Genomic DNA, 12234 nt, shown 5'->3' with positions numbered 1-12234 from the left:
ACATGACCTCTGCCAGTCCTGGTGTTGAAGGCTGCAGACAGCTGTTACTTGTGAATTTCAGTCCCTGCTAGGTGAACTGTGATACTCACTTCTGGAGAGGGGCCCAGGCCCTCAAATGATTTAGTGCCTCTATAAGTTCAATTCTGATCACTAGAATTGTATTTAAAAAATGAAAAGAGCAGAGCTATAAAAAGGAAGCCCAGTTTTCTGGAAGCAGCAAGGCAACAAGATTATTTTTCAGTTACAGAATGCAGATGCAAAAGGGATTTCAGACAGCACTGACAGATGGGGAAACTGAGCCCTAGAATGTTAAGTAATCTTCCCTGCAATCATACAGCTAGTTAGTGGCAGAGTAAGTCCGGGCTCTTCACAACAGCCACTCATCTCATGGGCATAGGAGTGAGAGAAGAGTGCTGAACAAGAGAAGAGTTTAGATTCTCCGGGAAGGGCCAAGGCATAAATGCAGTTGTGTCTCAGGGACCTTCTGGTGAACTCACTTTACTTCTCAGCAAATTCTGACCATTCCAGCAGCACCCACTGGGTATAGCTTTCACAGAGAATGCAAACTGAAGTTGACATTAGTCTGGATGGGACATAGGTCTGGATGCAAAGGGAAAATGTGCTTTTTGTGTCATCTGCTTTTGAACTATCTGCACCAATGCCCAGCTCTAATATGACCAAATTGTGACTGAGACGCACATTTATAGGGCCCAAGTTCATGCAGTGTTAAAGAGAACTCTCCAGGAGAATTTGGGGCACCTGGTTCTTCCTGTGAATACCCCCTATTTAGCATTTCAGCTGCTATGAATAACCTCGAAGGGGAACGTGCAGATGAAAATGGTACTTTTCAGACTTTGCTGGGCTGAGGGACTGTGTTAAAATGGATTCTGGTTCAGTGGGTCTGGGTTACACCCAAGACTGTGCATTTCAAACCAGCTCCCGGGTGATGTTAATGCTGTTGGGCTGGAGGCCTGAGTTTGAGTCATGAGGGATTAACGGCTATGAGAATATCCACGGAGCTCAGGTTCACCAGAGCAGTCATGTTTGTCCCCAGAACAGGTACTAGGTGTTTACTAGCACGCAACTGAAGCTGGCAATGAGCTAATTTCTTACCATTCAAGGTTATTTGCAAACTGGAGTACAAATCATGTTCAAGCCATGACTTTTCCTTGGAAAGACTGCTATGTTCTAAATTTAAAGAACAAAGGACTGACCATTCAAACATAACTCTAGAGAAAGGTACATACACTGCTGGCAAATGAAAAGTATGCCTTAATTGCTTTGGCAAAGAAAAATTTTCATCAGATTCATTTGAATTTATATTGTTTCAGATTAATGAGCATGAAATGCCAAAATACATATCTGGGTATAGTGTATGCCTGCAGTCTTGATTTTTTCAAGCAAAAGGAAAAAGTTGGCATTTGAAAACAGAGCGACAATATCTAAGTCAGAGCCAATATTAATAAAAGCAATACATGAAATACTCCTTTATGTAGTCACTGGGGCTTCCCATGAAATGTACGTGCAAAATGTAAGGACGCTTACTTAAATTTAAGGTCAAGAGCAATGACTAGATAAAGAAAATGAGGTATGTATATACCATGGAATACTACTCAGTCATAAAAAGAATGAAATAATGTCTTTTGCAGCAACTTGAATGGAGCTGGAGGCCATTATTCTAAATGAAGTAACTCAAGAATGGAAAACCAAATACTGTATGTTCTTGCTTATAAATGGGAGACAAGCTATGGGTATGCAAAGGCATAGAGAGTGGTATAATGGACTACAGAGACTCAGAAGGAGGAGGGTGGGTTGGTGAGGAGCTAAAAATCTACTAATAAATATTGGGTACAATGTACACTACTTGGGGGAGGGGTGCACTAAAATCTCAGACTTCATCGCTATATAATTGATCCATGTAACCAAAAACCACTTGTACCCCAAAAACTATTGAAATAAAAAGATAAAAGAAAAAAAATAAACGAAGGTCAATAAATAAATAAACAAAGGTCAATAGCATCATTTGGCAATATATCAAAACCTCGTACAGTTTTAGGGCAGCACATTCCTAATTCGGATCCTTTTTCCTCTGAACAAATCAGTCTCGGTTTGTAACACTTTCTTCAAGTATACAGATACATTTCAAATTGAACATACTTGTTATTTTCGTAAAATTTGCCTTTGATGAATCAAACATGTCGGTAATGCCAAGGGCTTTCAGCGGCTCCTTCAAATCTGTCTGTGCTACAGCTGTGAACCTAGCATGAAAACAGAAATGGAGAAGAACATCACGAGGCTATAAATGCCACAACATGATAGAGTCGGTGCATGTTTACAAACTGATTCTTTTAAAGTAATATCTGAATACCGATCTGAATTGCATCTTAAATTTCAATTCCAAATTTAAATACCAGATAAGTAAAGGACACCTCATCTCTCAAACAGTTGGCAAAATGAGTCGTACATACTAACGGCAAGAATGGGCACTCCCACCCTCAGGTGTAATTGGCCCCCTGTTCCAATACTTAGGAAGATCTACAAACATAAACATACTTCTTTTATACTGACGTGGAGGCTGAGTGTTAACAAGTTCCCAGTACTCTGGAAGATCTATCATTCTTCCCCATATCCAGCTAAAGTTTCTCCATATTCATCTTGGCTGCTCTAAGACCTGCCATCCTTATCGGGATTGGAGATGGTCAAAAGAGAGGAGAAACATTCCTGATAGTTCATTTTGGGATTCTTTTTTTTTGAGACAGAGTCTTGCTCTGTCGCCCAGGCTGGAGGGCAATGGTGCGATCTTGGCTCACTGCAACCTCTGCCTCCTGGGTTCAAGCAATTCTCCTGCCTCAGCCACCCAAGTAGCTGGGATTACAGGCACCCACCACTATGCCTGTCTAGGGGTTTTAGATATTTGTATTTTTAGTAGAGACGGGGTTTTTCCATGTTGGCCAGGCTAGTCTCGAACTTCTGACCTCGTGATCCGCCCGCCTCGGTCTCCCAAAGTGTTGGAATTACAGGCGTGAGCCACCGTGCCCAGCCCCTTTTGAGATTCTCAAAGTATTTTACTATTAAAACAGGAGCAAAGATTAGGCATAGGTGACATGATATTATATTTGGGTATAACAGGTTTCCTGAATATTTGTGAACTACTTGGCCTTGGGGATGCATGGATATAGATGTGTAAATGTCAGTTACTATCATCAGAGGATGCTTTATCAGATTTGATCTCATCCTGTGGAAGAGCACCAAGGAGACGGGGGCAGATTCTCACCACAGATGGGCTATAATGGTTAAGAACCTGTTCTTCACCCATTGAGACCTATGATGCCACCATCTTATTTATTTATTTATATCAAGCATTGCCTACCTGAAGGCTTATTTTACCAAAAAGTAAAAAATAAAAATAAAAATAAAAATCTTGAAAGGATTAGTAACACTTATTGTGAATGTGTTACTCTGATTACTTAACTCGGTGACCAAAGAATCAAAAGCTATTAGAACTCTCCACTACCACCAAGACCTGGGTTGTTAAAAGCTCTGGATGGTAGGAAGGCAGCAATGTTGAGAAGTTCATAGAAAGGGAACAACGTTCATTGCTTCTTCACAGTTCTGGACAAAGCATTCGCTGACCTGTTAGAACATGAAGATTCATACAGGATTTGGGGTTACTTTTCCCATGGCTTCAAGTCATAACAGCTCAAATTCCATCTCTGTCTTACTCTTAGGGTATAATAGAAAAACTGGCTGCTGTGGTCTTCATGAACTTCTAGCTAAATAAATAAACTAAAATGAAGCTCCTTATGAAAGCACATGGAGTTCTACTAAACGTCACTGTACTTTCATCCATACTATGATGACACACATATTTTCAGTCTTTTAAATACAATGAGATATGTCAAAAAGCCCCTGCAGTACCCTGAAGAGCTTAGGCTCATGTGAAGGTTTAGAAACCAAGGCTGCCCTCTCTCCTTTCTGACGATCCACATCTTACCATACAGGAAGCACAGGCATTGAATAAAAGCGTTTAGAAAAGCATGGCCTCGTAATCTCACCATGAAATTTCTGCAGAACAGAACAGGCTTCATGATGTGCCATATTTTTGCCTCATGTTGTCTGGTGTCCGACATAACAGCTGCTGATTGAACAATGCCACTGTTTTCTTTGAGGGGAAGGGGCCACTTACTTGGGCAGGATCACCTGCACCCTCTTGGGCACCATGATGCTCATCCAGCTGTCTATGGTCTTGGCGCTGATGTGTGGGATGATGGCAGACAGCGGAGTGGAGCTCTCGGTCGGCAGTGCAATCAGCATGCTGATGCTTTCCCCGTGGTAGGGCAGTTCAATGAAGTTGTACCATAAATCACTGGGGGCACTTGTTGACCCTAAAGAAATCAGAAGCAGGTTCAGTGTATCCTTGTTGACTTCTAGAAGTGGCATGAGTGCTTGCTGGCCACCGGGATAGCTTCAGAGAGCAACTCAGTTGGAGAACTTCCCTTTTCCACAAATAGCTTCCTTAGAAGGACAAAGATAAGGACAATTATTTCTTCCTTTCCCGGTGAAGAATTCTCCTTTCTTCATTCTAGACAGAATGCCTTTGGGTATCACTGAAATCACTTTAATTCTGTTGAGGAGAATTTAACTAAATCATAAAGTGCTTAAAATTCAGTGCTTTGCAAGAAGTTGACCCTTACATGAATAAAAGAATACATTCAAGCTGCCTTAGAATCATTCCTTTTTGTTTTTAGTTTTTTCTTTAAAATAAACTGTATTGTGTATATTAAGGTACACAATATGATGTTATGGGATACGTATAGATAGTAAAATAGTTACTATGGTAAAGCAAATTAACATATCCATTATCTCACGTAATTACCCATTTTGCTGTGTTGGGGACAAGACCAGCTAAAATTGACTCATTGAGCAGGAATCCCAACATGGTGCAATTTTATTTCCTATAGTCCTCATTTTGGATAAGCCTACATGTGCATGTGAAGAGAGAGAGGGATACACAGCACCCACAGGGCCCACTCTGTGCCAGGCCTATATCCTGCAACAGGTTGAGGATCTACAGCACCTCGTGGGGTAGGCATAAGAAGCACTATTTTGCAATTGAGGAAGCCACCTTTAGAGAAATGAAGTAACCTCCAAAGGATGCATGGCTAAGAAGTGAGGAGCCAGGAGAGTCTAACTCTTAAGGTATAACAGAAAAACTGGCTGCCGTGGTCTTCATGAACATCTAGCTAAATAAATAACTAACTAAAATGAAGCTCCTTATGAAAGCACATCGAGTTCTATTAAACGTCACTGTACTTTCATCCATACTACGATGACACAGATGTGTTTTCAGTCTTTTAAATACAATGAGATATGTCAAAAAGTCCCTTCAGTACCATAAAGGGCTTATGCTCATGTGGAGGTTTAGAGACCAAGGATTGTCTTCCTCCTACTTCACCACCCTGCCCTATTCACTCTTCACCCATTCCAGGAATCACCATTGGGGTTTTAGATAATTTATGGTACTTCTACTTAATAATGAAAACCCAAGAATAATGTAAGCCAGCATTTCTCAAATGTTATTTGGAGAGCAGTCTACCTACAAGATGCTCTACAGACAAAACAGATTCCACATCCTCGGGAGTTCAGCAAACAAGAAGAGAGAAAGCAAGTTTCCTGCATGATTTTCACTGATCTTTTCTTTGGAGATGACATGTGCCAATCACTGCCTTTTAAGACAGGGAACTTCAATATGCCAGTTCTCCATAGAACAGGGTTGGGAGGGATGGACAGAGGGAGAGATGAAGAGAAAGACACCAAGGGAGGGAAAGAGAGTGAACTTGAGGAACACTGAAATATGATAAAAATAGTGAGGTTATTAGAATATATGGCACTACAGGATGACACTACAGTTTTTCCCTAAGGAAGAAACAACATAGACAACTGGCAGAGGAACTGGGGCTCTCCTGGTCCTAGCACACTGCATTTCCTGCAGGGCTGTTCAGTAACCCAGGTGCAGCCCGCCTCAGCTCCCATGTGCTTCGAACTCTCACCCGAGCCTGGCTTCTGTCTTGCGGCAACCTAAGAATGAAAGAGAGGATTCTTCGTCTTTACTCTTAGCCTGCATAACAAAATGGTCTCAGCAGAAACAGAAAAATCAATGGGAAAGTGAGGAAAAAATCACTTCCTAATGAGCTCTTTAATCCTTGAAGAAAACATTAAGTCCCTATTCTGGCAGAGCTAATTTTCTGAAACTGTGAAATTTGGGAAGTGGTTAATAAGTGATGGCTCCAGGGCATGAAATAAGGACCTGGAGGTGTTAACTGCTTCTAGAAATGTTTACTATTCTGTTAAGAAGGATCGAAGTAATGAATAATGAAAAGTTATGAGCTGGAATGTGTTTGAGGGAGGAGAGATATCATCCAGCTTCACCAGTTAATCCATCCTTGGCTGGATCCATCATTAACTGACAAGTAACACTAATAACCATGAACCATTCTGCATCCAGTCACGTCTGCTTGATGACTGAGTTCCCCCCACTCCTTCTGCTTCTGACCATAGAAGCTGATGACCAGTGGTAGCCAGGGTGCATCAGACATGTCCATACTTACCTTTATTTGGTGCCTTGAGGAGCTGGTAGATAAAATAACACCTTTTCTGTCTACCTGGTCACTCAAGCACTGCATCCTTTTATAGAGGGCACGTGCCAAGGCCACGAGATCTGGGGTTATAAGACCTGTATTCAAATCCTGCACCTGCACCACACTAGCTCTGAGACTTTGGCAAGTTCCTTGACTCCAAGTCTTAGTTTATCTGTAAAAAGCTATAATAATGGCACCTACTTTACAGAATGGGAACATTCAATGAGACAACACATACCAAGAACTCAGCATAAGCTGGGCCACAGCAAAAACTGCCATCTAGTGATGTAAGACGCTGTGTAAAATACCTCGCTTCTTGCAATGCGAGGTCCCTGCTCACAGTCTAAACACAAAATTGGCCCACCCAGGTAAACCACATGGCATATTACGTAGCTGATAAAAGCATAACTCCCAAGCAGAATGAATCAAGTAAGGAAGGGGACTTGGGAGCCTTGTGTTGGAACATGGAGCCTCTCGTCATCCCAGAGCTTTTCCCTTTGAAATCCCCTACCCGATGCTCTCTATTCTTTAACCTCTGGAAGGCAGACTGAGTATTCTTTAACAAGGATCATTTCTGCAGTGTATAAAAACGTAAGTATAATATGTTGATTAACTCTGAAAAGGAGCAGAGATGAAAAAGAGAAAATAAGGATTTTCTCTTAGATGAATGGTGGGAGATAATAAGTGAAGAATCAAGTATTAAAAATGTGGAGGAGATTTAGAACTTTCTCTAAGTGGTGTTTCAGGTGACCCAGTTTTTCCAGAAAGCCCCTGAAGTAATCCGATTTCCACTTTAAGTGCTACTAGGGAAGACGTAACTAGGCTCACTGAAATGTTAGGAACTCAGCCGGTACAATCAGGGAGGGTATCTTAAATATTTAATATCAGAAAGCCTTCATAGATGAAAGTCCCTCCAATTACCTTCTACTACAAGTAAATATGGATTTCCTGAGAACTTAAGAAACTTTTTAGACTGTACTTTAGTAGAAATTGAAATGGACATTTTGGAAAAACAACAGCAAAATGCCCCGCCGTGTGCAGCACTCTACATTCTAGGCTGGAGTCCAAAGGGAGTTCGGGGAGCGTAGTGGGGAAGGAGGGGTGGCGCAAGCAGCTGGGTGAGTATCGGTGCCATTTGCTGCTAAGGAACTGTGGGTTGAGAACTAAATGGGCAAGGGCAATATGTATATTTATTTATTGAGACAGGGTCTTGCTCTGTTCCCCAGGCTGGAAAGCAGTGATGTGATCAGGGCTCACTGCCACCTCAACATTCTGGGCTCAAGTGATCCCCCCACCTCACACTCCTGAGCAGCTGGAACCACAGGTGAGCACCACCATGCCTGGCTAAGTTTTAAACATTTTTTTGTAGAGACAGGGTCTCACTCTGTTGCCGAGGCTCATCTTGAACTCCCAGGTTCAAGGGATCCTCCTGCCTCAGCTTCCCAAAGTGCTGGAATTACAGGTGTGTGCCACGGTGCTTGGCATAAATGAGTTTCATCTACGCGACTAGAATTCAGTGGGCAACCAAGTTAAGACGTAATGTGAACAGACAGGTATGAGCTGGAAACTCAGGAGAAAAGAAGATGGAAATATAAATGTTATTCTTTGTGGGGTTTTTTCCAAAATAAAGTATCAAATGTCTAAATTCATAACCATAAAACATTTGTAACAACTGACTTGGAGATTCCTATGCCATTCATTCCTATTCCAGGAAATTACCTGTAGAAATTTACTGATGCAAGTATTGAAAAATGTATGTACAAGAATACTCACTGCAGTGCCATTATAGAAAAAAAGCAAATGGCCTTCCATAGGATATTAAGATACATTTATATTATGGAATATTACGTGGCTGATAAAAGAATCAAGTAAATCCTTATGAATTGGCACAAAAAGTTGTCCACTGTCTAATGAAAGCCGATTATAGAATAGAAATTACAGTACAATCCTATGTATGCAAAAAGTTTCAGACATATTTTACATATCCCTAGAAAGGTTCTCAAATGATGTACTTGATACTTAATAGGAATTTTTATCCAAGGAAACAGGATTTTAGGGGAACTTTTACTTTCTGCCACATATATATTGAGGTATACTGAGGATTTTGCAATGAGCATGAAATAGAATTCTACTAAAAATGATTTTAAGGCTTCTTTTTTTCTTAATAGAAAAGTTTCTACCCTTGAAGTGCTGCTACTTTATGGGGCATAAATCAGAAAGGTTTTCTTCTTAGTGTTCACTCTCCTTTTGTGATCAAGCAAATATTCTCAGAGCCCTTAATGATATCTTGGGAAGAACAGTCAAGAAGGCAGATAAACTGAATGACAATGTTTTGGCAAAGTGACCCCGAATAGTGAGGATGGCTGAGGCCCAGGAAGCATCCGACAGGTGGCACCCTGGGCCCTGTGGGTTTGGACAGAGCAGTTTGAGCCAGGCCACTCCTGTAGGTCAGCGTGAGGAAACAGGCAGAAAGTGACGGACGGTCTGTGGAAACGGAAACGAACAGCCACCTGGGGTCACTGTAAATGGTAGTACTTTCTTCACAGCCCTGTCAATACAATCCTTCCCTGTCTTATCATGAGAAGCTGGGTTTTGGCCAAAGCAAGAAAACAGGGAACTTATGACACTCTCACGCTCTGCTGCATGGCCCAGAACAGAGTCGCGTCCAGTTCCAGGTTCCTCAGTGAAACCCGATGACAGGCATGGAAAGGAGGTTGAGAAGGGTGAGCTAAGCCGTTCGCCATGTTTACTTGTGAGGGAATGAGAAAAGGAGTGAGCAGGAGACTTTCTTATTCTGGTCTGAATTAGGTACAGATCAGTCAGGGCAGAAAGTAAACAGGTAAGACATCAAATTGGGCCATTTAGGCAGAATTTGATGAAGGACCACTTGTAAAGCATAGACAGGATACAGAGAAACATGATGGACAGTACCCTGGACAAGAAACGGTGGGCACCATGGCTAGCCTTAGGCTGGGAGGGAGGAAGAGGGGGTGGTGACCCAATGAGAAAGAGCTCTTGGGCACATCCCCTGGCAGAAGCTGAAACCTTTGGTAGAGGAATGCAGCTGGCCCATGACTCTGTAAGCGGAGGCCTGGGAAGTAAATACCCTGACCCCTTTCTCCTCTGTCCTTCCTATCGCCTGCCGGCTCTCACCAGCCAACCCAGCAAGAAGCCAGAGAGCAAGGGGGCCCAGGGCAGGATGGAAGCAGGTGAAGAAGCAAGGCATGAATCACGGAAAGAGGGAAGATACCAACACACTATGGGGGTTCTGTAGGGTTTAAATCTTTGACAATAAGAACGTATTTGTGCATTATTTTCTATAAAACACACATACATCGTAGGCAAATCAGCTTCCAAATGAAGAGCTACCGTGACATGTAACTCTCTGAGAACAGCCTGTCTACTCAAGAAATGCATGTTACATTTCTGTAAAAAAAAAACATTTTGAAATCTTCCATAGGAATGTTAATGGAATCCTTGCATTTTAATCTTGAACTATTGTTTTTTTTTTTCAGCAAGAGAAACATACAGTAAATGAGGGCCCCCTCACTTTTTATTTTATTTTTTTATGGACTATAAAGTGTGTACAAAAGATTGACCTAAAATAAAATCACTTCATTGAAATGCTAGCACAGCCACCTGCTCATATCCCAGGCAAAGTGATTTTAGAAGTTCATTTGAGCCTGGCGCGGTGGCTCATGCCTTTAATCCCAGCAGTTTGAGAGGCCAAGGCAGGTGGATCACTTAGGCCCAGGAGTTCAAGACTAGCCTGGGCAACACGGCAAAACCCCATTTGTACAAAAAGTAAACAAATTAGCTGGCCGTGGTGGTGCATGCCTGTGGTGCCAGCTACATGAGAGGCTCAGGTGGAAGGACTGCTTGAGTCCAAGAGGTCAAGGCTGCGGTGAGCCATGTTTGTGCCACCATAGCTGGGTGACACAGTGAGACTCTATCTCAGATAACTTTTTTTTCAAATTCAGAAATAATTTTTCTGAAATCCTACCATTAACATTTTTTACTGAACATTCTCTGAGACCTATCTCTATAGACATGTGAATATAAAGAATTTTACATGTGAGATTGACATCTGCTGTTCTATATCTCGTTTTCTGAAATCAACCATATATTGCATAATCCTTCCACTTATATAAATCTAAGTCTCATGATCACATATACATTCCACTGTATATCTGTATTTGGCTTATATTTATTTGTCAGTGTGTGCTTATGTTCAGAGTATAGATTCCCTGGAGTGGGACTGCCAGAGCCAGGACCCCGAGGAAGTCCTCAGACCACAGATCCCTGCCACAAACAGTGCCCAAGGGTCCTGCTTCCTCCCCACCAAAGCCACCAAGGGATTTTATCAACCTTTCTAATTTTTGCCAATCTGCTAAGTAAAAAAGAAATCCAATTTTTAATTTGGTAATGTAAGACTGCTAATGAGTTGCTGATGCCTTCATATGTTTACTGCTCATTTATACTTATTTCATGAATTGTCCTTTCGTCTTTAAGTTTTCAACCAAAAAGCCTACACGTGCCATGCATTAATACTTTTTGTACATAACATATGCATACATTATGCATATTATGCTATGCATAGTCACCTTTGTACATAACATGGATTTACGTGAGCTTTATAAAAATCCTGCCTCTCAGCACCCTGCTCTGTTTCCCACTTTTTTTAAAAGATGAAAAGTTAGATTTGCTCTTGAATTAAGTTAAAGCACTCAAGGGCCTTTCTGCCGCCAGCATATCCTAGAACAGGCCTTGCCGAGCATGAACTCACCACACCGGAACACGGAGAGCTGGGCCAGCATTGGCACTTGATAGGATTTCCCGTCGGCTGCCATGAAAGTACGTTTCTTTGTGTTCTCAGGTTGGAACCGTGATTTCCACAGACCCTTGAAATACACTGCGTTGACGAGGACCAGTCTGGTGAGCACACCATCAATAAGATCTGGGGACAGCAGATTGTCAATCATATCTGTGAAGCCAAAGAACAAACAAGGGAAAAATAACCTCAGGACTGGTGGCCGGCTTGAGGGCAAATGGCAGTTGTCATCAAGTAGAATGAAAAATCAAAGGATTTTTAAGGAATGTTAAAGAGAATCTTCTAAAACTACCCCTTTGTACTTTCTAGGTTCCCCCTCCCCCACTAAATATTAAAGTTAAAAAGAAGTTAAAAGAGAAACAGAAAAGACTTTAGAAACCCCTAGCTAGGGGTTACGAAACTTTTCATCAAGGAATTCTTTTATTATCAATTCCCTGCAAGTCCATGCTTTTAAAAAAATCTTACTCATCCAAATAAGGTATATTTGATAATGAATTCTTTTTTCTTTTCTTTCTTTCTTTCTTTTTTTTTTTTTTTGCGCCAATAAATGGTAGTAAGGGTTTCTGGTCAGTACAAGATAAGCAATTTTGTTCTGTTTTGCTCCACTTGGTTTAATTCAATCCCAGTCAAAAATAAACACTTCAGCCTGTATGTTATTAAGGGTGAATGCTTCATTTCTCTTAAGATTTTAGAAACGTCAAACATTATTTTGGAATCTCTGGATATCACAAGGCCTCATTAACTGCTTAAAGAAGAATGGAAACA

At 41.4% G+C, this 12234-nt stretch overlaps 2 protein-coding genes across 3 annotated transcripts in view; both read right to left on the bottom strand.

The window, feature by feature from the left end:
* The window catches only part of SCG2 (secretogranin II), a 468897-nt gene that overhangs the window by 399577 nt on the left and 57086 nt on the right, over positions 1-12234 (bottom strand). The gene's annotated exons all lie outside the window — the stretch shown is intronic.
* The window catches only part of SERPINE2 (serpin family E member 2), a 65133-nt gene that overhangs the window by 5680 nt on the left and 47219 nt on the right, over positions 1-12234 (bottom strand). The window contains exons 4-6 of the mRNA XM_050752172.1: positions 11425-11622; positions 4187-4385; positions 2158-2258 (exon numbers count right to left, since the gene is read on the bottom strand). Of these exons, the coding sequence (XP_050608129.1) occupies positions 2158-2258; positions 4187-4385; positions 11425-11622 (498 nt within the window). The remainder of the gene's footprint in view (positions 1-2157; positions 2259-4186; positions 4386-11424; positions 11623-12234) is intronic.

The sequence above is a fragment of the Macaca thibetana genome, chromosome 12, assembly GCF_024542745.1.
Source record: "Macaca thibetana thibetana isolate TM-01 chromosome 12, ASM2454274v1, whole genome shotgun sequence".
NCBI classification, from domain to species: domain Eukaryota; kingdom Metazoa; phylum Chordata; class Mammalia; order Primates; family Cercopithecidae; genus Macaca; species Macaca thibetana.
Note: the sequence above shows the minus strand (reverse complement) of the source record. Positions and strands in the feature narration are given on the sequence as shown.